This window comes from Blennius ocellaris, assembly GCF_963422515.1.
Source record: "Blennius ocellaris genome assembly, chromosome: 7".
Taxonomy (NCBI): Eukaryota; Metazoa; Chordata; class Actinopteri; order Blenniiformes; family Blenniidae; genus Blennius; species Blennius ocellaris.
In genome coordinates, this window is record NC_137656.1 from 20,491,235 (window position 1) to 20,515,586 (window position 24,352).

General features: G+C 41.6%; 2 protein-coding genes across 2 annotated transcripts in view; both read left to right on the forward strand.

Annotated features, from left to right (window-relative positions):
• tcf7l1b (transcription factor 7 like 1b) overlaps positions 1–12,229 on the forward strand; it is a 32,854-nt gene extending 20,625 nt beyond the window's left edge. The window contains exons 5-12 of the mRNA XM_080498901.1: positions 5,971–6,106; positions 6,658–6,760; positions 7,222–7,305; positions 9,832–9,972; positions 10,101–10,260; positions 10,346–10,453; positions 10,660–10,711; positions 11,305–12,229. Of these exons, the coding sequence (XP_080355027.1) occupies positions 5,971–6,106; positions 6,658–6,760; positions 7,222–7,305; positions 9,832–9,972; positions 10,101–10,260; positions 10,346–10,453; positions 10,660–10,711; positions 11,305–11,789 (1,269 nt within the window). The 3' untranslated portion in view covers positions 11,790–12,229. The remainder of the gene's footprint in view (positions 1–5,970; positions 6,107–6,657; positions 6,761–7,221; positions 7,306–9,831; positions 9,973–10,100; positions 10,261–10,345; positions 10,454–10,659; positions 10,712–11,304) is intronic.
• Positions 12,230–17,618: 5,389 nt separating this feature from the next.
• Positions 17,619–24,259, forward strand: tgoln2 (trans-golgi network protein 2). Its single transcript, XM_080498846.1, has 4 exons — positions 17,619–17,754; positions 20,350–21,485; positions 22,065–22,148; positions 22,268–24,259. Exons 1-4 carry the CDS (start codon positions 17,697–17,699, stop codon positions 22,271–22,273), a joined length of 1,284 nt encoding a protein of 427 aa, XP_080354972.1. The 5' UTR covers positions 17,619–17,696; the 3' UTR covers positions 22,274–24,259.
• Positions 24,260–24,352: the final 93 nt, after the last annotated feature.

Sequence of the window (24,352 nt, forward strand, 5' to 3'; positions counted from 1 at the left end):
CATGAATCCACAATGTGGCAAGACACAATAATGAGCAAAGTCCAAACAAGCAATTTAAGTGAATGCACAGAAAACTAAAGTACATGCACTGAGTTTTTATCTCTGGGCTTGGAATATTCCTGTTTTGTCCTTCGGTTGTTTCTGCTACTGTTCATGTGGCTCTCTGTTGTGTCGCTTGGCCTTCATATGTTTGAATGCCGTTAAGCGAGAACACTCAATAGAGAGAGAAACACTGTAGAAGACTAAGAATGTGAAAAATCACAGCTTTCGGCAACATTTTTTGAAAAGCCACTTAAATAATAGAGAAATCCTTCACTCTTTTTTTTAACATCTGAAAATTGTTTACGTGTGGAATGTGGAAGTTTTTTGTGATTATTTAATACTTTTAAGCACACATACTATCTGAAATGTACTTATTCTGCTGAGCTCATGCAGGATTTACAACTGTGTGTAGTTTGGCGGTTGAAGATAAGACAGGCTGTTAATTTTACCCGTCTTTATTGTCACTGAGTGTCAAAGCTCTAATAAACTTCAACCCATGGTAAAAGTTCTCCAATAAAACACATTGTTTTTTTAAATAATTGGCTTAAAAAAAAAGGGTCTCATTATTGTTCTAGAGGTCATGCTACACTTTTGTTCTAAAGCTGTGAGCTAAAGAAGGGAAGTTCACTGAGAGTGTAACCGCTTTCATTATGTGAACAAAATGGGGAAGTGACTGGAAGATCCAGTAACCTGCGTGTGCAGAGGCTTATTTCATGTGGCGGGGAGGGGGTCGAACTTTAAATATGGGGTACGGGGGTACCCCGGGCACAGACCACAGAGTGTGGAATACCCCGCTGTGCCCTTGCCCCCCCCCACTCCGGGCCAGGTGCCCACATGCTCCTCTAGTGTGCTGCTACTGACAGGGAGCCAGGCTGATTATGTGCTCATTACTCCAGTGGAGGAGAGAGAAGGAGAGTGGGAGGGGAGCAGCAGGCTGGCTCCCCAGGCCTGCAGGCTCCCCAGGCCCCAACACTGCACTAATGAGAGCAGGGGGAGCGGATGGGCACACACAGGGGGCCGGGGATTACTGCCTAGGGCCAAGAGGAGCCAGGGAGAGAGACCTGAGGAGAGGCGATGAGGAGACACCAGCAGGGACTCTTGAAGCAGACCTGTGCTCCTGCAGCTGATAGTGTGTTAAATCTGACATCTTTAATTGTCTTGGTGCTGGACTTGCATGTTTTGTATTATCTCTCAAGACTTACTTGCGGGCATACCTCGTACATTTTTGATGCGTGCCAGCTCAGCATGATGATAGAGATAAGATTTTACCAGCTTATTAGTTCAGGTGCCTGACAAGTCCAACGTCATTCGAGATTAATAAGTCATCCAAAAGCTATTTTTTATTTGCAAACAGTACTATCTGATATTTATAACTACTCAATAATAAGGTTTATTATTGTATTAATATTTTTTTTTTTCACTAAGACATTAGACATTTCATGGTTACAAAACGTCTAGTCAAAAAAACAAAACAAAAAATCTTGTCATGGTGCAGATTGGGTCCATAAGGCCTGTATGCTAATCGGAGCCTGCTCTGGCCTGAGATTCTCAATTATTCAACAGACAGGTTTGTTTAGCATTCAGTTGGTATTGCTTTTGGTCATAATGGTCGAGGTGGTGGTAAGAGGTGGGGTGTGAGGACTGGGAAGAAGGGAACGAGCTTTTTTATGAAGATACCATTCCCCACCATGTGTACACACACACACACACACACACACACACACACACACACACACACACACACACACACACACACACACACACACACACACACACACACACACACACACACACACACACACACACACACACACACACACACACACACGTCCAGAACCCCAAAACCCCCATTTCAGCCGCTGTGTGTTGAGTGGGCTGCCTCTTCATGAATAATACATCAAAGGCGCTGCAGGGCCAGGTGATGCAGTATGGGGAACTTGTCAGCCCGTCAGTAGTGACCGAGCTGGACCAAACAGGCGGTGAAGAGAGGAGAGGAGGAGAGGAGGAGAGGAGGAGAGGAGGAGAGGAGGAGAGGAGGAGAGGGATAGACAAACGAACCTGAGGAGCTGGAATAGCTGTGGTCATTTTCCACAATGTAGCGATTCACTGCCATCCACATAGTGCTGATAATGTCAAGGCTGCGTACTGCCCTCACTGAGTCACCCGTGGTCATTTGTCTATCGGGCCTATTCTCTGTGTCATTACAAACGACACTGACTCGTACTCTTATTCTGGATTACAAAGAGCTGTGACCCTCGAATAAACCAGAACTGACCAGAGTTTCTCCCCCTCTGTTACTTATCAGATCACGGCACACTCACTGCTCAAATATGGGCTGATCTGCACTTGACAGGGGAACAAGAATCGCCTCTTTTGTTTCAATATTGTATTAGTGTTAGAGTAATCAATGCACAGAGGAACCTGGTCCTGTCAGCGCATCACAAGTCACTTAGTCACTGAATTGTTTAAATGAATTGAAGTGGTAAGGCTCGGAGCAGCATTCCTGGGATGCTTTTTTTTTTTTTTTTGTTTCCCCGTATGTTTCTGACGCGTAACCTTCAGCTTTCAGAGCTGTACGACATTTCAAAATGGGATACTATAAATGAAAAAGATGCTTTTTTTCCCTCCCCCTCCTCACAAAGCAATACATAGACTTGCTTTCGACCCATATTCTTTCAACAGACCTTTGACTGAGAGTCCGGTGAGATTTTCTCGTTTTGCATTAGGCAGTGAACAACCGGGATCCATCATGAAATCAAAGGCTTTAGGAGGACTGAACTGAATACTGATCTAAAGTCTGCAATCCTGCTGGGCCACTGCAGAGACGAGATAAGAAACCAGTGCTTTGATTTGAGTCAAACTGTGGACGATCGCCCTCAGATTTAGTGTCGTCCAACGAGATAATGAGTAAAATTAAACCAGATATTGTTTATTCTTGGTAGATTTACCAGAAGAAGAAAAAGGCCACCCCATGTCTGTCAATTTACAAATATTTATTAGCACTCGAGATCCCAGTGAGGCTTGTTCTTGTTTGTGTCTGTTTAGGCTTTGCTGATTTTGCTAACTCTTAATTTATTTAATGGCCAATGGGGATATTCAGGCCAGTAATCTGATGCTGCTTTGCGCTGTATTATTCTAACCCAGAGTATTACTGCCATTGACCTTTTCAGAGGCGATGACCAGACGCAAAGCACACGTAGTCTGTGATGAATGGCACAGTTTTGGAGTGGTTGATTTTAAAGACATATGACACGGTCAGTCCACTCTCACGTCCGCTTCCTGTTGGCGTTGACAAACAAGGCTTGGATTTCTCAGCATGCCTGGCATTCTTTTCACCCTGTCTTTCCTGGAGTTTTGAAAGGCCTCTGAGCCTCCCACCCAGAATCGCCGAGCATAAAGACACACAAAGCTGCGGGGTTATTCAGTTTGTTCTAAGCTCTCTTCCCCATCGGCTGTTTGCCTAGTAATTCAATTCAGATGTGCAGGATCCAAAAACATGTTTGCTTGAATGAAATCCACCCCTCCACCCACATTGACCAAGGACTGTGCTTTTCTTAGCACCGTTCCAAGTTGGACAGCCAAGCAAGGTACTGCCACCTTGGCCTTTTTAGCTTCAAACCCTCTTAAGAGACAGACGTCTTTTCTCTGCATCTGCAACTTTCAGCTGTTTTTTTTTTCTCTTTCCTTTTAAACCTTCCTGTTCCTATGTCAAAATACTCTTAAGACCGGTTCTGAATGTTTTTACTCGCTGGCTGAGAGTTATGCACCACTGCAGTCCCGTTTGCAACGAGCACATCTATGCACAGAGCATGATTTCTGTCTGTCAACGTAGATACCATCTGCTATCTGTTCTATCACGTAGATGTTGTTTGCATTTAAAACACAGCTCATGTTCCTTGTGGTTTTCTTATTACACTTTGCTTGTGGATCATGGAACCAGACATATGAGGCTGCCATGGAGCATTATCTCTGCACATAAACAAATTCAAAGAAGGCATTGACACATTAGTATTCAGTTTTAAGACATGGCTGAGCCTTTAGCATAGTTTTTGGATTTTACAGAACCAAATTTCAGTTTAAAGGTTAATTGATTGTGTTTAAAGTAAGATAGTTGTGATTGATTAAAAAAAAAAAAGAAAAAGAAAGAAGAGCAATTGGCATTCAAGAGAGAAAACAAATTTACAGTCTATCTTTAGTCCAAACAGAAATATTATTGCAGGTAGTCCTCAGTTCAGAAGTTGTTTCTCGTACTTGGGAGCCGCACGCTTCATTTTCCTCCATAATTCGGTGTGCTGCTAAGCCGAGAGGCAGCCTGGAGTTGAAACTAGTGCCTTCAAACTTATAAATATGTTTAGAGCCCACGATTCATGTATTCCAGGATATGAATAATTAATCGGCATCATTTCATATTCTCACTGAACTGCTTCCCAAAATGTGTTGGCACCCAGGTCTAGAGGTCTCAAACAACCCTCGATATAGGGAAAAAGTCAGGCATATTGTACACGAAGCAGAACAACAAAGCACAACTCAAATATACATGACATGTGGGACCTGGGATTTTAACCTAGTAAGTCAACACAATTTCTGCCATGAACCTTTATCAAAGCTTTTTTTTTTTTTTTTTTTTGGGTGCCGTGTGAAATTATATTCCCCACGCCTCATTGTATGCATTGACCTTATATGCTCTAAATCTAGAGAAACAAAAAAAACCAAACCCAAACAAACAGAAACACCCTGAACACGTAGACCTTAATATAGCCATGTTTAACACCAGTAAATATTTTCCTCGCTTCATCTGGTATTACCTGAATCAAAGCGCGCTTTAAACAGGAGAGAGACCAATTTGCTAAAGATTTAAAAGGAGGAAAAGGTTGGGCCTTCCTTTAAAAAAAAAAAAAAAAAAAAAAAACGGGCAGCAAAAAAAAAAATTGAAGATTTGGAACAATTCTAAGCAACGTGAAGCAAGAGAGTGTACAGAAGTCTCAATGCAAACCTTGTTCCCCAGCAGACCACGTTGGAGGGAGACAGAGGTTGAGAAGGGGGTGGGGAGGGATATTGAAGAAAGGTTAGCCTGGAGGAACAAGACTCCTTTCTCCCCTCCCACCCCTTGACCCTCCCATGTGACAAGTTGAGCCAACAAGTGCTCTATTCAGCCAGGCAGCCAGGGGAAATGACTGCTAGTCCGAGCGCTGCCTAATGAAAGTAGAGACGCCGGTTATTATTATTGTCTTCGTCATCCCTGCCGTAGCCGTGGAGCTGCTCACATCTTGGCAAGAGGCTGTAGTCTTTCAGTGCGTGTGAAGCGTTGAGGACCCAATGCACAGCGTGCATGAAAAGCAAAAGTTCATCTCTGGACTTGCCGTTCTTCACCACTTATCTTCAGTTATACAGAATTTTAAGTGTTTTTTTCCAACATGAGTAACATTTGTAATCCAGACAGTGGGGGAGGACGTCTCCACATGTTTATCTGTGTTCGGTTTACCTTCGCATAAATGTGTTTTGTTTGCGGCTCGCTGGTGCGACTTCTGGACTCGGTGGCACCGTTGTTTTTCTTGTTGGACTGAACAAACAGTTCTCTCCTCAACTAAATGACCGTAATGATCTTGGCATGTGTCTGCAAGGCTTTTTAGTGCTCCTTGGTGCCGGTCCAGATTGCATCACAGGGCCGGTCACACGCAGCAACTGGGATGTTTATCGTGTAGAGTTATTCACAAACTGTGTCCTGCAATTCCTCTGCGCTATTATCATTAGATACTATATGCCGTATAGATTTTTCTGGGTTTGTTTTGGCTACAAATACACTGGATTTGATAAATATAAAGTAAATGCATCAATTATTGTCGTATGTTCATTTGATAAGACATGAATGTTAAATCTCAGGGACTTGTAGCTCACCTCTAACACAGGAACTGTATGTTCTCTCTTCAGTCCAATAAAGTCCCGGTGGTACAGCATGCTCCCCATGTCCACCCGCTGACGCCCCTCATCACCTACAGCAATGAACACTTCTCCCCCGGCACGCCGCCATCGCACCTCTCGCCAGAGATCCTCGACCCAAAGACAGGTAAAGTGTCATCGTGCAACTGACTTTCAACTTAAAATGACTCGTGGTTCACGCTGAAGTCTTATTAGAGCCACAGAAAGCAGGTGGCAAGGCACCCGGATGCTCACGGACAAAGGTTTTACTAACGATGTACGCAGGGTCAGGATGTTTTTTTATTTATTTTTTTATATATATATTTATTGAGTTTTTTTACTTTAACAAGGCAAATTACAACATCACAGTAGAAATGCAGAGACAAATATCGCTCGATTAGCATCCATACAATTAAATATCAAGGTGCCTTAAGAACAAATAATATTCCTTCAAGTATTTTTGAAAAATATTAGGAACGGGTCAGGATGTTTTGACAAGGAAACAATGTTTCTGACAAGTTTTTTCTTCCAAATGCTGCTACTGTCCGGTACAGTCTGTGCCAGCTGATGTGCACATTTGGTTTTCCTCCTCAATAACTGGTGACATTTGAAAGATTCACACTGTCCCATGGAGTCAACAGCAAACTCCATCACCTCGTTGTACATGCATACAAACTGCATTTCTGGTGTCACCTGCAGGTATTCCTCGAACGCCTCACCCATCGGAGCTCTCACCATATTACCCTCTGTCCCCGGGTGCGGTCGGTTCGATTGCACACCCTTTGAGCTGGTTCATGCCGCAGTGAGTCCCTTTTTTCTTTAACTTGCATGCGTACTCATTTGTGTTTTGTCGTTTCTTTGAATTTGCGTGTTATTCCACTTGATGTTATCTGACGAACTGTGCAGTTTGTGGTTAACTTCAGACACCAACGGGCTGACGCAAAGTTACCATTCAAAACAAGTATTTAAAAGAAAAAATACTGTGTTTGCATAATAAGGTGTTTTTTTTAATAAATGGCACAGTTGAAGTGCAGGTGCACAATATTTTGAAAATAATATCAACTATTTGAGTTGATCAGGAGGAACTTGTGAGTTTTGCTACGGGCCTTGTAATCAATTGCAACGGTGCTGTTCCACAAGCAGGGGATTTGAGTTGATGAGTGGTGGATTAGTGCTGGTGGGTTAGCTGTCAACTGTGTTTGATCCACTTCACACTGGCGCTTTGGTTCAGTCCACCTCCCTCTGTCTCCCTCCATCTCCCAGGCAGGGCCAGCCCATGTACTCCATCCCTCCGGGGGGATTCCGTCACCCCTATCCAGCGCTCGCCATGAATGCATCCATGTCCAGGTGAGTGGATCATGTTCTGTAACTCTCCCCCACCCTCCCATATAGGGAGACATCCAATATCGGCTGCTTCTATGACATGCTGCTTTTTCTCTTTTTTCCCCCTACCTTCTTAAACCTCCATTTGTGCATAGTAAACAATTTGGAGGATGTGGTATTTAAAAAAAAGAGGTTGTTTAGTATCCCAGTGAAGCAAAAATGAAGAATGTACTTTCCTTTAGTTGAATCGGGATCAGATTGTGAACAGGCAGCAGTGTCAGGACTACAAATTTCTGTGAGGATTTCGGAGACAGATTCAGCTTCTTAAGCCCGGGTGAACATGTTATTGGCATTCAGAGCTCCTCGCTCGTCTTTTCTCTCAGAGCAAAACTTCTGTGGTCAGGACGGTGCTCTGAGTCACTACGCACACACACACACACACACACACGCACACGCACACGCACACACACATAATGCAGAGATGAAAGGGGTTGTGAATCGATTAGGACAAATCAAAGCTCATCTGAACCTACACGTCCCATCAGACTAAACTCTCTGACCCTCTGTCAAAATTGGACAGATTTGTAGTGAGCCTTCCGGTGTTAGTATGAGATGAAATATTCAGAAGGGTGTCTCTGATCAATAGCACGTGTGTCTCCATCCTGAGGTGAACTCATCGCAGTCTTAATCTACCTTTACAGATTTATTTTTCACTCCATCCAATGCATTCGATTTATTGAATTACAAATGTTTCACCAATCCTCATGACCTCCGCTTTCTTATGAATTAGAAATGGATTTCGTAACTTAAAAAGAGGCAGTGAGAAACCTGCGAAAAAGCTGTTGTTGGGAGTGAAACTTTTGACTTTATTTGTTGATCAGACGCAAAGATTTTGATTTATAAAGCATCTTGTGACCTAAATAATATAAGATCAAAAGAAATATAAAGAGATTCACAGTGTATCAGTGACAATATAGACGAATGCTAATGGGAGCAATATTTTCAAAATATGGAAGCATGCCATCACTCAGAGCGGCCTCCAGTGATCCACTGGGGAATAAGTAGGATGTTTACAAAGATACTTGCTAAAGGTTGATTATCGTGGGAATATTATGGCACCTCCCTGTTTACACAGTATAAATTATTAAGCGTATCAAAGGGGAATAAAAAGAAAACATGGGTTGAATATTAGGCTTATATTTACACACATTTTGCTTCCCTTAAGATCCTATTTTTCATCAAACTACAAGGCAGCGTTGTGCAAGTTACTGTTACAAATTACATTTTCTTCTTTTGAAAGTCGTGGAGCAACTTAACTAGCAATTCAATACACAATTTAACCAGTTACTTGTAAATGTACTTACGCACTACTTTTAATTGTCTCTATAAACTAACTCTGACTTATTAATACAGTCATATCTGTATCGTGGAAGCATGGCTGTAACACATTACCTAAACTCTCTGTGTCAGTAATTTCAGCTCAAGTCAAATCTGTGAGTTGGAGGAAGTTGCTCTCTAACATGGAATTCACTCCGAACATGCGGCTGAAGTGAACCTAATGCGTATTTAGGGCCGTGAATGCATCACAGACACTGTGCACATCAACTAGTGTTAAAGTTACTGGCTGGTAGATGTGTCTGAGGAAGCTGTGAGGAGAAGCCAGTTAGTTCAGGATCAATGAGACGATCCCCCTTCGGTAAACAGGAGTTACACGAAATAGTGACGGTTGAGAGAACAACTTCATGATAATGCAAAAGCAATACTTGTATATAAGTCATATGTTTTATAACCCTCAAAATAGTCATGGCTTGCTAACGTGTTTAAAGTTGTGGATATTGTGGATTATGCCATTTCATTACATTCGAATAAGATAGTTCCAACTCTGTTGTTGAATATTGTATGAGAGGTGGAAGGGAATTTTCTAACTTTCTTTGTGCAAATTTGGTCCTCAGATGACATGGTTTTGGTTGTAAAGGATTTGAAAAGCTATAGTTTGGTGTACGTTACATTATACTGTGAAAATGTCCATCATGACCATCTGTATAACAAGTCAGCCCTTTTAATCAGAGGATTGTTCCCATCTATCATTAACCAGAGTGTGTTAGAGACCTGGTACAGAGCTTGATTCTCCCCCTTTGTCCATTACAATGCTCTTTTGTATTAGTGATTGGAAATTGAGAGACCCTTTGTAAAGGTGTTCTGTGTGGACGGCTGTCAAAGTGCTCTCCGTGGTCTGGAAACGTGGTAAGGAACGAGGTTTCAGGTGTCTCCGCCATGCTGTCACCATGGTTACAACACACTCCGCTTTTCTCCAGCCATTGGCGAATAAAGGGCCTTTTGAAAAAGTCTTTATTTGAACAAAAAGCAAGCATGTTACTCATTGTGTGTATGAATTTAGTCTAGACAGAGGTGGTGGGCACAAGCAAATTTCACCCCGAGGGGAAGGCAAGGCAGCCGTGTGCCAAGTTCGGTGAACCTTTCCTTGTCAGGCTGACAGAAGTCTTACAGTAAAAGCCCACCTGAAAACTTTGCCTCGTTTCTTCCTCGCAGCCTGGTGTCCAGCCGTTTCTCCCCTCACATGGTGACTCCACCTCCACACAGCCTTCACCAGACCGGCATTCCACATCCCGCCATCGTCTCCCCGGCCATCAAGCAGGAGCCCATCGGTGACATCAGCCCCTCCATGCACGCGTAAGTGTGGCTGAATCCCTTCTCACAACTGGTTTTTGCTGTCTTTCCTTTGTTTGCTGATCATCGCCTGAACTCCTCCTCTGCTCAAATGCCATTAACAGTACCCTCTTAATGTTTCGGGTTAGCAGAAAATCCCCGGTGCCTCCCAAGAAAGAGGAGGACAAGAAGCCTCACATCAAGAAGCCTCTGAATGCTTTCATGCTATATATGAAGGAGATGAGAGCCAAAGTGGTCGCCGAGTGCACTCTGAAAGAAAGTGCGGCCATCAACCAGATCCTTGGCAGACGGGTAAGCAGGGAACAGAAACAGACAGACAAGCGAATTACACCTGCGTGCGTATTTCATAGCCCTTACGCCGTGTCTTTGTCCACAGTGGCATTCGCTGTCGAGAGAGGAACAAGCCAAATACTACGAGCTGGCCAGAAAAGAGAGGCAACTGCACTCCCAGCTCTATCCTGGATGGTCAGCGCGAGATAACTATGTGAGTTGCCTATTTTCATGCGCTGTTGTCATATCAATGAGGACAGAGAGTTGAAGTGTAACTGTTTTCCTATCAGGTTTAGTCAGATGTGATCGTGTCGGTTAATTATAGTAACCACCGGCTTGATGGCATTAACTGAAGCTCTCCAGCTGTTTCACATTTGCTTTGAAAAACGATTGTTTAATGGCATTGTTTCATCCGTGCAGGGAAAGCGGAAGAAGAGGAAGCGAGAGAATAAACCAGACTCAAAACCAGAGGGTAAGGGGCCCTTTTTCTTCCTGACTGACTTTATCTGTTTTGTTTTCTCAACAATTGACAAGAAGGGAAAACCCAACGAAAATTAAACAGAAGACAGATTTTCACAGTGCAACATGTGGCTGCACCTTCTCTTCTTGAATATATATTTGTTCACTTTTTTTTTTTTTTTTGCATGATTTGGCAGCATTTACTAACATCTCTCCCTGCTTTTATACTTTGACAAGCAGCTTATGAGGTTCAGTGCTAATAGTGGCAGGTATGTCTGCTGTCTTTCAGCCACGTGACCACGTTAAACTATCCAAGAATACGAGAACATTCCACTCGTTAACGTACATCTTGTCGCATGTTTATGTCAATCATACAGGCATACCATTTTAAAATGCCATGAACGTCCTGTTTTGCCCTCCTTGTTGTAACGTGTTTGAGAGTCGATTTAAAACGTCGTGTTTCAAAAGTTTCATGTCACATTCGTGGCTGCAGTAATCACTCATTCACTTCTGTCAGCCGCAGCATTGAGGGACTTGAACCAGATTTGAAGCCAGCGGTGGATCCATAATTCAGCTTCTCGGTGTCTTGTTTTGTTTTTCCCCCAGACTTCTCAATCAGGAGTAAGAAGCAGTGCGTGCAGTACCTGCCCTCGGAGAAGATGTGCGACAGCCCCGCGTCGTCACACGGCAGCATGCTGGACTCGCCGGCCACCCCCTCCGCCGCCCTGGCCTCCCCCGCCGCCCCCGCCGCCACCCACTCCGAGCAGGCCCAGCCGCTCTCGCTCACCACCAAACCGGAGGGGCGCATGCACCACCACTTCTCCTTACCCGGGAAGGCCTCTGGATCCTCCTCCTCCTCCTCTTCCTCATCTTCTTCCTCCTCTTCCTCCTCTCAGCCCACCATCTCCATCCCCATTGGTACATCAGGTAGCCAGTCGAACACACACATCCTAACCCGGCCCATCCCGTTCACCTCCCTGCACCCCTCCATGCTCTCCCCCCCGTCCCCCTTCCATCAGGCGGCCCTTCACTCCCATCATGCCCTGTTCCAGTCGCAGCCCCTCTCGCTGGTCACCAAACCAGCTGAATGAATCCACAAAGGCAAATTCCTCCCATTTATTATGCTGTATATTGCTATTCTTTAAGATAGGTATTAGAACAACTTTTTTTCTAAATAATGAAAAGGAAGAAATATTATTGGTCAATATTTGACTGTCTCCTTTTCTACATCTCTCAATGGAAAAAAAATGTATTTTTTGTAAAGTTTACTGCAGAACTGGTTTCTTTTTTTTTTCTTTTTTTTTGATGCATTTATCCAATGAACTCCTTGTATAAAAGACCCGATGTACATAACGTTTCTTTATAAAAGCAAAAAAAAAGAAAAGAAACAAAAACACATTTTCTTTTTAGCCAAAATCGGATTAATGTTAGTATGAAGTTTGAAGAGATAGTACTGGCCAAAAAATTCTTCCCTCTCCCCCCATTTTCAATTCACAAGTGTGTGCCCCTTCTTTGACATGTTAAATAAACATTTGAAATTGTTTCTTAAAAATGTCTCTGCCCGTCTTTTCATGATCTCTCTTCTCCCTGTGTGCTTCTTTTAACAAGGAGAAATATCTTTAACAATCTTTGTTATTCGCAGTATAGTGACCACAGTGAAATATTTCTTGATGGACTTTTTGTAGGTGTTGATAATGTAGATTTAATGAGCTGTATAATTTAATTTCATGTGTGGCCACATGCACACCTGTCATTTCTTTTTTATACACTTGCATTATGTTCACCTTCTAAAACAGGGAACATCTTCATGAAGATCCTGCTGATAGTGGTAAGGACTTAAATGTTTAATAAAGCAGAACGAGGCTAACCACAGCGGAAAACGAGTGTCTGAATTCCCAAGCCCAAAATAAATACAAATTGAAAAAATCATAAGGCATCTTCTCCTTCTTGGATGAGAGCATCCCATAACAATGACAAAAAAGCAGGTCAGCCACATCCCTGCTCGTGCTCCCTGTTCCTTTTGCACTTTTACTGCATCTTTATTCACCGTTTGGCACACTGCTTAGGCTTTAATTAACTCGGAGGTAATGGGATGGAGCCCTGGGGACCTCATTAGGCATTTCAATTAGTGAAAAATACACAAGGTAGGTTACAGTTTTTGGTGGCTTTGGAAATGGGGAGCAGTGCCAGGGATGGACCAATTACATTTGAGCTGAGGGGTGACCGACCTGGAAGAGCCCACTGAGAGGGAACCCCCCCACCCCCATGTTAAAGATTTACTGAGATTATTTACAAAGCTGAGAAATTAAACCCTACAAAAGCAGAGCCCCACGACGCAACATTTTTGGTTTTACAGGTGACCAAGATGTTGTTTCAATGAGGTGTCGTTTAAAAATGGCTGAACACTTTTAGCAGAGTTTATTTCAAGTATATTTAAATGTGAATGTATGTCTTCAGGTTGATTAACAATCAGAAACTTAAGATTAGTACTTCATCATCGTAGGTGTGTTAAATGTCGTCTGTCACAATGTGGCCCTCTGGTAGTGACAGTAACGTGTTTTGCGTCCCTCACAATCAACAAAGTTGCCCATATCTGCGTTAAAACTGTTAACTAACTGAAGTTATTAGCCTGGACATGGTGGGCCAACAAAGTTGTGTGTGGTGAATTATATGGAGTGTATAGAAACCAAAATGAGGTCAATTGAAGAGGTATTATAACTGCCATCAAACTGGGAAGGAGCTATTACTTATTGCCTATTTATTGCTAATTATGTGTGATGGGATCAGTGGTCAGTGTGACATAATTACATGTCTTTGAGACACATCCCCCCCCCCTCCCCAAAACAGCAGACAAATGAGGATGAGCTCTCCGCCTCCCCCAACTGCTGCCAACACCAAACTGTCAACTCTCCCCCTGCTCTGTTTTAAGGAATCATTAGCCATAATAAGTCTTTGCTTGTTTGCCATTCTCCCTTACATCATCCCCGGCACCGAGCGCACGCTCTGTGGTGCCACAGCTGCCTGCTCGGAGCCACCTCACCGATCCATCAGTGAAATTACAGGTAATGGCTTGTCAAAACAGCCAGCAAATCTGTCTCCTCAAGGCCATACATCCAGGGCGATGTTCAATTCTTTTAACACGGCGTCCTTATTATAAAACTCGGTCCCCAAGTGAGTGACTTCAAATGTGCTGGTAAATACATTTTTTAAAAATATATCTTCAAATCTTATTTCGAGGAGAAGCCTATAAGTTTTCACCCATGACTGTTTTGTACAAAATATTGAGGAAAAGGATCAGCTTCAAACTGGAATGAAGCTTGGTTCAGTTAAAGCTCCCGTGTTCCCGTCAAAGTGTAACGTGCCACTGTTTATCTCTAATAACGTGTCTGGATGCTACTCCACTCAACATCTGCCATGTAAGCACGAGGTCAGATTTAATTCATGTTAATTTTTGCTCATTAAATTCTTCCAATCTCTTGCCAAGGTTCTTTTTTAGGCCTTCCTTTGATCTTGAATTTATTCCAGGTTAACCACTAGATGGTTCACCTGCGTTATACTGCTCCCAGCTCGGCTTCAGTTCATTTAAATGTTTTTTTTTTTTTTTGTGTAAAACAATTTGAAGGAATGCAAGAGCAGAATGAGGCATTCAGATTAAATCCACACAGATGGATTAATGTCATTCTTTTCAGATTAACAATTGCATAAGTCATCATCAGAGAAGGATGATCCTATATTTGCCATTGACTCCGGTGACCTTATATTCCCGCTAATAACAGGATGCTTCACATGTGGTTCCCCAAAGTGATATTAATTGATTGTCTCTGTAACATTCACTGAGCTTAGCACAACTCAGCTGGTGCCTTTGTGACGACAGGTAGGGCTGGCTGTGAGCTAAAGAACCTCCCTCATGTATTATTCATACCTGTTTGACCTTAAAGATGGAAATGCAAATGGGTGTCAAGAATGAGAAGGATCATCGGACTTTTCAAATGCCAAATAGCCTGCCACAATTAAGACATATTCATTACAAGAACCCACAGGTCCCTCGCACCCAGCTGAGATGTAAAACACCCCCAATTACCATTTGGATCATTATCTCATCCCTGAAGCCACTGCACACTTTCAGTTGTTCTGCATATATTGTTGTCGGTCTCGACTTCACTCCAGGGCATTTTACTTCTCTACAGATATATTACATTTCAAAGTTGTTATCAGATGATATAGACCATGAAGAGTTTACTCATTTATGTCACAAATGAAGAAATATGATGAAGAATATTGGTCTTTTTTTTTTTTTTTTTTTTTTTTAGCTGCTCTGTATATCAATACTGCCATCTGCTGATAAGGTCAAACACTGACACAAACTCCATGTGAAGCGAAAATCATGCCAGTGCTTCACCTCGGGACGGCAGTACGAACACAAACATTGACTACTTCACTCTTCTATTGCACAGCGGATCATTTGGACAAACAAAGACTGTGCATGATGACAGATATATCGCTCAATTCTTTAAATAAATCACGTCTTTACGAAGCAGTTGAATTCAGTTGGGTGCAGTACGGTCTAAGTACAATGGGAGGAAGTCAACCTTACATACAGTTACATCTGTAGCTACATCTGGTCCAAATATTTGGATCCTCTTTTGTTTCCATGTATGTTATTCGAACTAAACTAAATAATGCAGTCATGAAAGTCAGGTGCTGACCTTCCACTGACTGCTTGTGTGCGTTTATGCCGGGACGCACAGAGCCAAAGTGCTCAGGTCAGCTGGCCCGCACATGTGCAGGTTCCTCAAACATGTAAACACAGATATGTGCGGGCATGTGTGGAGAAAAAGTGCTGTGACAAATGCTGAAAAGGGGAAGAGGAAGCTTTGCATTGTCAAAACAGTTTTTCATACATGTTAACATAGAGCAGAAGCAAATGACCTTGTAATGCAATATTCCATTGAATTTATTACTATGGTCCAGTGGTACACCAGCTCCATTTAGTGGCATGTGGAAAAACAACTCTGAAATATTAAGAACCACTGCTATGGTATACATTAACATAATTATAGCTTTTATCTGTGTTTAATCTTTTTAGGCGACTTCACCACTAAAACCAGTCAAACAAGATCTGTAAGCCATTTTGTTGTTTAACTCCTCATCTCATTAAACTACTTGGGAATGGAACATTGCAATGCATTTTCTTTTATTACATTATAAGCCAATCATATGTAATATAAGTTTAGAATTGATCAAATAACAACAAATCTTACAATTTGTATCTTGAAAGATGTACCTTTCTGCGAGGCAGACGTACTCGCCTCTACACACATGATCTAACTGGGGATGTATGAACTTTTCTGTCTGCCTCACCAGAAGAGCAGCTCGCAAAATTATACATAACACTTGAACCTTTCTACATTTTATCGCTTTAAATGTAAATGTATTTTCCAGGTATTTTATGTGATCAACCAACACAACGTGTTGAATGATTGAGAAGGGAAAGGAAAATGGTACATAGTTTCCGACATGTTTTTAACAAATAAAAAACTGAAAAGTGTGCAAAAGTATTCTTATTACTTTACTCTGATATCTCGAAATAAAATCCAGTGACTAAAGAAGTCCCCTGATCAGTAAATGGAGTCTAACTGTGTGCAATTTAATCTCAGTATAAATCCAGATATGCTGTGAAGGCCTCAGATGTTCGTTAGTGGACATTTGTAGACAATGGCATCATGAAGACAGGTCAGGGAGAAAGTTCAAAACAGTGATATGTTTTAAAATGGCACAATTGCAAACCTACCAAGACATGGCAGCCCACCTGAACTGACAGTCAAGGAGAGCATTGGTCAGAGAGGCAGCGGAGAGGCCCCCGGTATCTCTGGAGGAGCTGCAGACTTCCACAGCTGAGGTGGGACGATCTGTTCACAGAACAACTACCAGTCATTTTCCTGCAAAAAGCCAGAATAAGTGCTTTTTGCAGTTTGCCACAAATCATATTGGAAACACAGCAAACATGTGAAGGCAGGTGCTCTGGTCAGATGAGGCCAAAAGTGACTTTTTTTTTTTTTTTTAAACTAAGTGCAAAATGCTGTGTGGCAGAAAAGTCACCTCACCTTGATCACACAATCCTCACTGCGAAGCATGGTGGTAGCAGCATGGGGATGCTTTTCTTCAGGAGAGACAGAGTTGATGGGAAGATGAATGGAGAGAATTAGAGTGCAATCTTGGAGAGAATTTCTTAAATGCAGCAAAAGACTGGTGGAGAGGTTCACCTTCCCACAGGAAAATAAACCAAAACATGGAGCCAGAGCTACCATGGAACGGTTTAAATCTAACTATATTTATGTATTAGAGTGAACAAATCAAAGTTCAGTTCTCAATTCAATTGAAAATCCCTGAAATGAGTTGAAAATTGCTGTTCACCAAAGCTCCATTTTATCTGATGAATGTTTTTGTTATTTTATTAAAATTTTTTAGACTATTTGATTATTCATGTATGGTAACTGCACTTTTTCTCGGTTAATTAATAGTTCCTAATGCTCTACTACTGTCAGAAATTTTGCACACTCAACTAATCATTGTGTGGAGCAATGCTGTAAAGGAACATCCCTCTAAGATTAAATCAAGTATTTTCTCCTTTCTGACTGACAGATTAGATCGGATCCATCCTGGGAGAAGTTATTTTCTCCCATTTAATTCTGGTTTTGTTTGTGTCATTCAATTTCCGTCTCTTTAATACCAAAAAGATAACTTCTAAAAAAGCTTGATTTGGGCGAGAAAAACTGTGGCAGTAATGAGTGTTGTACACAATGCTGTCCAGCGGGGGGCAGTGCAGCGCCTCTCTGAGGTCACTGAGCAGGTGAAGAAGAGGGGCAGCTTGTGTACACGGAAGTAGAACCAGGACCTGTCGTGTTGTATGTGTCACGGTGGATCTGCGGGGTTGCGGGAGCTTATTGAAGAGACAGATTAGATCGGATTGGTTTGCGTTTGGTCGGCGTGTGGACACAATGAGGACGGTCTTTCTGCCACTCGTCGTTGTTTTTCTGTGTATCTGCCTGGCCGGAGGTGAGTGGACTTTAGCTTTGTATCTCCTCTCCTCTGTCCTCTCTTCATTGTGACAGAAATGTGACACCTGAACGTTCATCCGTGTTGCTCGATCAGCTCCGGATCAGCCTCCTCAGACCAGAGCTCCTGTCCTCTATCGGAGAGATAAGAAAGAGGGGTGATCCATAAAGCAGAACCTTGTATTTACATGTTGTGTACGTGTGTGTGCAATTTTTAGTGAGGCATTTCACTATAAACTGAGCAGATCATTTAGTTTTTCGTATGTTTGTAGAGTTGTTGAAAGTTATTTTTCAAAAAAAGTGCTTATTCATGTCGAACTACATGAGGTCATAATGGCTCATAACAAAGCAGGAATGAAGGCTATTAACTCCACAGTACTAAATGCATTCTCTTCCCCGAATGAATAATTCATTCTGTGGATTCCTCATTTCACCTGACTTCAGTTCGCAAACATCTCCCAACCGACCAGGAAGACTATTGGGGGCTGTAGTTTTCCTTTTTTTTTCTTCTTTTTTTTTTTTTTAACCCCATTCTATTCAGCTAGCATTACAAAAACAGATAGAGATGCGTCATATTGGACAATACGGGATATCCTACCATGTCATGCGATATGACAATTAGGAATTCTTGAAGATGACCCACTCATGGATGCATGCATCATATCAAACTGTTTTCAACATACTTGATACATTCTGCCAATGTTATTCCATGTCATTCTAAAGCATAAAGCATTGCTACATAATTAAAGCAATAATCTAATGGGTAAAGTGGTTATAATCCTGGCCGGGCCCATTTGATGTAGAGTTTGCATGTCATACCTCAACAATGTGGGGTCTCTCTCTCTAGGTTTTCCAGTTTTCTGCCACAAACCAAAGACATCTTTGTTGGGACTGTAACTGTTATAACTGAAATTAAGACTCAAATATAGAATCAAATATTTAAATAAAAGTAGTTGGGATGCTAAACACACAATAAAACAGATAAAATTAACACAAGATATGAAAAAATTCTTTTTTGCGCATTTGCAAAAACCTATCTTCAGGAATCAACCAAGCTTTTAGTACCTTTTATTGTTGGAGTAATGTATATTAAACCCACTGGTAACTTTATCAGTCACTGTTTCTTTAGATTTCTGGAACAAAACTGTTTAGTTAGCTTTACAAAAAGACCACAATGTTGTCACTCATTATGGTGTAGATTTGTTGTGCCCTCCAATTAAATTTGTCATTTTTATTCTGTAAAAGCAAATCACACCATAGCCAAGTTAAAAGTTATGTTGAGTAATATCAGCAAAGTCCTCATCTTGGGAGAAACATCATCAATGTCTATGCCGGCAATATTGTGTATCTCTGTCTTCAAACTATAAAGTCGGTTGACTTTATATTTTTATCGTGCTCTCATACATCATTTAATCTCATATTCTAAATATTGAAAATTAAACCCTTTTCTCTGCTTAGACTTATTTATATGCTGCTTTGTTTTTCTCACGGCACCTCATTGAGAGACATAACATATAAACTTTTTTTTATCTAATAATTTACTTTAATGGAAAACTTATTTCAACTCTGTAACCGATTTATTTATATATAAGTATGTCTGTCAAAAAAAAAAATCGCCAGAACCAGGGAGACTGATCTACTGTTGACTTAGACATTCATGCTTAACACATAAACTAAGCATATGTTTTGGGTTGATAGTAATATTTCATTGCTCAAATACTAATGGCGTGCTGAAAATCTATCATTAAGTTCTTGTTCACGTCGCGTTTTCAAGCGAAAACGAAAAACTTAAGTTGCATTTTGAGTGTCTGTCTGCACTGGCCACTGAAAATGCCACTTTTCTCAAACAGCTCCCAAAATGCAACTTCTTTTGAAAGCGTTCTGACGACGATCTCTGTGGAAAATTCAACTTTTCTGAAACACTACTACTCTGCATCGCCTGAAACATGGTTGTGTAAATGGGGCCTCAGTGTCATATGGCTGCACCTGCTTTGTTAGGCTACGGCTCAACCCTGATGGATGGGATCATCAGGTTTATCTCATACGCTGCAGGCACTGAAGTGCTCTGAAGCCCGTTGGCCACAGTAACACGTTTACAATCTGATACAACAGGTCTGCCAACTCTTTATGACACTTATGATCTTTTACGATAGCTACAACGTTTGCTTTTAAGATGGTGTAGCTTATGGAGCCACAATGTCCACAAAAAGAAATTACGAATCCTGTAAAAGTACATTAAATAGCAGAATATTTGTATTTTATTGGGTTGAATTGTACAGGCAGGATAAGAAGATGCTGCTTGTCTGTATTTGGTCTTAGTGCACCAACAATACAAACAAAGACATTGCAGTAACTTTTAATTTAATTTAATTTTTACAGCAGAACTGATCTAATTGTATTGGCCTTCACTCTGCTGTGATCTAGTCATTAGGCGGAGGCTGACAAAAAGATGAATGAAGACGTTATTAACCGGTTGTGCCAGACAAGTTGAACAAACTTTCTCTGGCATAACGTGTTTCAAATGTCTGCTTCACAATTAAGTTCTTTGTCGATTGGATTCTACTTCACTGTTTCCATTGCCTTTGTTTTTTTACAGGGGCTCCTTTACAGAATGGCAGCCAAGGCTCAGCCAACAACAATCCATCTAATCAAAACCCTGGAAATGGAGATTCAACAAACAAGGAAGTTGTAGAACATCAAGCAAACACAAAAGGTCAGGGCGAGGAGGGAAATAGCCAAGTAGGAAACGTTAATGTTCCAAAGCCGAATCAAGATAGAAGTAATGAGAAGGATGAAAACGACGAGCCAACGAAGCAAAGTCCAGTTCAAGAAAATGCTCATGGACAAAGTCTGACATCAAATGGGGTCAATCAGCGCAAAACAACAGAACTGTCAGAAGGTAAAAATGTCAAGGTACCGTTGGCGACTTCTAAAGAGATCGGGTCAGAGGAAGCCGGGTCTGAAAATGCTGGAAATAAGAAGTCATTATCAGAAAATGTTGACAACGGGACAACGGGATCTGAAAACGGCAACAATAAGATGGTGGAACCGAGGAATGCTGACAAGGAACCAGGACCAGGACAGGATATAGACATAGTACCAGAAGGAGGACAGGCTAAAGACACAGTACCAGAAGCAGGACAGGATAAAGACACAGTACCAGAAGCAGGACAGGCTGAAGACATAGTACCAGAAGCAGGACAGGCTAAAAACACAGTACCAGAAGCAGGACAGGCTGAAGACATAGTACCAGAAGCAGGACAGGCTAAAAGCACAGTACCAGAAGCAGGACAGGATAAAGACACAGTACCAGAAGCAGGACAGGCTGAAGACACAGTACCAGAAGCAGGACAGGCTGAAGTCAAGGAACCAGAGGCCGGAGAGGATAAAGTCACAATACCAGAACCAGGAGAGGCTGAAGTCAAGGAACCAGATGCCGGAGAGGATAAAGTCACGAAACCAGAAGCAGGTAGTGAGCAGAATGGGAAAATTGATTTGGAAAATGCAGAAAATAAAAACTTAACACCAGAAGTAAACGATGCAAGTAAGAAAACCGGCGACACGGAGTTGCTCGGGGACGACGATGCAAAAAAAGACGAAAGGGTGGGAAAATCTCCATACAACCCGACCGGAGTAAAAGACGAGGCCGAGAGCAGCCATTTCTTCGCCTATCTTGTCTCCGCTGCGGTGCTGGTGGCCGTTCTTTACATCACTTACCACAACAAGCGCAAGGTACGTTTGCCCTCCAGCCATACAGTCTTTCCAGTGACCCCGGTGACATTTTCAGAACTTTTCTTCACATCAGTGTTGTTGTAACCTCTGCAGACGGAAAGTGGCCTCCCTACGTACAACGGTCATCTAATCATGTGGTCATTTTTACCTTTTGTAGAGTAAATTGAAATGACGGCTATTGGGCGTCAACCGTAAAGATTGGACTTGGTACAATTAACACAGGCGATGATCTATTTGCATAAAATCCTAGTTAATCAAGGTATTGTGACCTAGGAGGAAGACAGTTATAGTATCAAAGTAGCAGCAGGGTGTTGGGTCTGATTTCGAGATGTTTGGCTTTTGCAGCATTCAGACTTTAATTGAAGCGGCTTTGCAGTTTTTCTCTCTTTAACCGTGTTCGGCTGGAAGGACCCTCACGTCCAGTAACACCACTGTTTGAGTGTACGTCCGACGACTTTGAACACACCCTTCCAGATTGCCGTTTTGATTAAATATGTAATTATGTCGCGGCTTTGGTGCCCTGCAGGAAGCGAGACTCATTTTGAAACGCTTCCGTTTGTTTTTCTCTCGTCCTCCCAGATAATTGCTTTTGTTTTGGAAGGAAAGCGATCCAGATCCTCGCGTCGACCCAAAACTGCACAGTACCAAAAGCTGGAGCAGCTTGTAAGTTGTTGTTGACGTGAGGGGAAAAAAAAAAAAAAAAAAAGAAGAAGAATTTCTCCAAATTTGTTGTTATTGCATATTTGTTTAACAATGAAATTCTTTCTTTCCTTTGTTTCCAGATGTGATCTCGGGCCGTCGCCCGTCGTAGCTGAAGACACTGTTGTGTGGAGAGACGTAGGTCGGATACTGACATCAGCTTCCCGCTGCACGCTGCGTTGCATTCACTTTGGTTTAAATGACGTTTTCTGTTCTCTTCCTTTTTCGATGTTGATTGCATGACTATGCAGCTGACACTGTTGCCTTATTGAGGGAATTAGTGGAAATGCAGTGAAGGTAAAATAAGCATGCTGTGTTTTTTGTTGGGGTTTTTTTTGTGTTTTTTTGGGGGGACTTGTGTCATTGTTCTACTTTGAAGGCAATCTTGTAATCTGGCCTGACTTAAGGTGCTGACTCAGGATATTTCAGTAGCAAATGAGCTGTTTTGATTCCAGCCTTTGGTTGGATGACTTGTGAAGAGATTGCCTCTCATACAGAAATAAGCCATCTAAGTCTTTGTACAATACGGACCGTGTAGGATTTATTGAGGTTGTTAATATTGTCTATATGTTGGAGATATATCAAGACTTTTATTGAGACGTGTGAGAGCATCACACTTCTGTTTGTCTTCACAATCATAAGCCGTTGGCCGGATGAATGTATTAACATGTATTATTTGAACAATCACTCCCATCTTTCCCAAGGATAAAATATCCTTGCAGAGAAATAGCATCTATTTCGTATTTATTTTGCTTCAGTTAAAAATCAGACTCATTGCCTGCGGTGTAAATAGAAGTGTAGTTTAGCCGACGGCGAGTGAAGGTGTGGAAGAAAGTCGACAGAAGATAACTACAGCTCACTACGGAGCGCATCCTGCTTTGTTAAATTCACGGATTCGGACAGCAGCCGCCAGTTCTTAGGCAGAAGTGTGAAGCTATAATTTAAGCTAAAAGACTCTGTATCCCTCCGTCTACCCACTATGTCCTCACGGCGCACTCTTTCATTTTGATGTTTGCCATTGAGCCATTTTAACTTGTGAGAGTGGGGCAGCCAATCATTACCTGCCAGTAACTTACTCCTTTTGACTATTTGGAACGTAATAACGCCAATAACATGACTTGCCAGTAGTATAATAAAAACGCATTTCACGCTTATAATTGGCAGTGACAACATCTATCCTCAATAAACTAATTTAATGAATGTGCTTTTCACAAACCTATTTTTGATAAGCAAATGGCACAAAAACTAAAAAAACCCAAAACAAACAAAAAATCATTGATTTAAGTTTTTCAATAATGTAACATTAATTTATTGCCATGTTGTTACATCACTGGCAGGTTATTACATTATTGGCTTTATAACGTTCAAAATGGGCAAAATCACATTATTGGTTGCTTTACATTTTATACTTTAAATCACAAGCTACACGTTTAATGTTGAATTTTCCCATATCTCTGGTTTACATGTGTATGACTTAGCAGCTTCTCCTGTTTGGATTATTTTTTTACCTGTACAATAATTTAAGAGGAAAGAACCGAACAGTTCGGACTGCACTATACGAATACGTACCTATCTCTGGGGATGGCCACTAATCGATAAAATGTGATCTTTCCTTGAGCGCAGTTCAGTGTTTATGTCCAAAGAGGAAAGACTTGTGCCAAATCGTGAATGATTTTACTGTGGTTCATTGTGTTGCTGGTGTATTGTGCCTGTTTACTTCGATTAGTGCTTTGCTCGTAGGGATCACAGACAGTTCTGTGAAAGAAATATAGCCTCGCTCTTTCCTGGCAAAAGAAATACACTACTCCTTCACAAGAAGTATATTTTTATTGAAAGATCTGCATAGAAAGTGAAGCTTTTTTAAAAATATATTTTCCCCCCCCAAGCATTTTTTTTTCTCCTTTTTCCTGTGAAATTAAATCCTAGAAGTGGATTCAAACCATCCTGTTCATGTAGGTAAAGGTGTGAGTCTAAAGTATTTATTTCACTTTGTTTTGACTTCTCATGAAAACATCCTGCTGTTCCTCAAATGTTTGATGAAGTACTTCGTCAAAATAAATGCTTTTTGTACTTTCCCGCCTCACATGAACTGAATCTCTATCTGGTATTCAGAGAGAGCAATCAGAATTATCAGTAGGACTGTGTTTTTGTTGTTTTTTTGGGAGAAA

Coding starts and splice junctions, on each gene's coding strand:
- tgoln2 (XM_080498846.1), top strand. CDS start 17,697: ATGAGGACGGTCTTTCTGCCACTCGTCGTTGTTTTTCTGTGTATCTGC. Junction 17,755..20,349: donor GTGTATCTGCCTGGCCGGAG/GTGAGTGGACTT, acceptor GTTTTTTTACAG/GGGCTCCTTTACAGAATGGC. Junction 21,486..22,064: donor CTTACCACAACAAGCGCAAG/GTACGTTTGCCC, acceptor TCGTCCTCCCAG/ATAATTGCTTTTGTTTTGGA.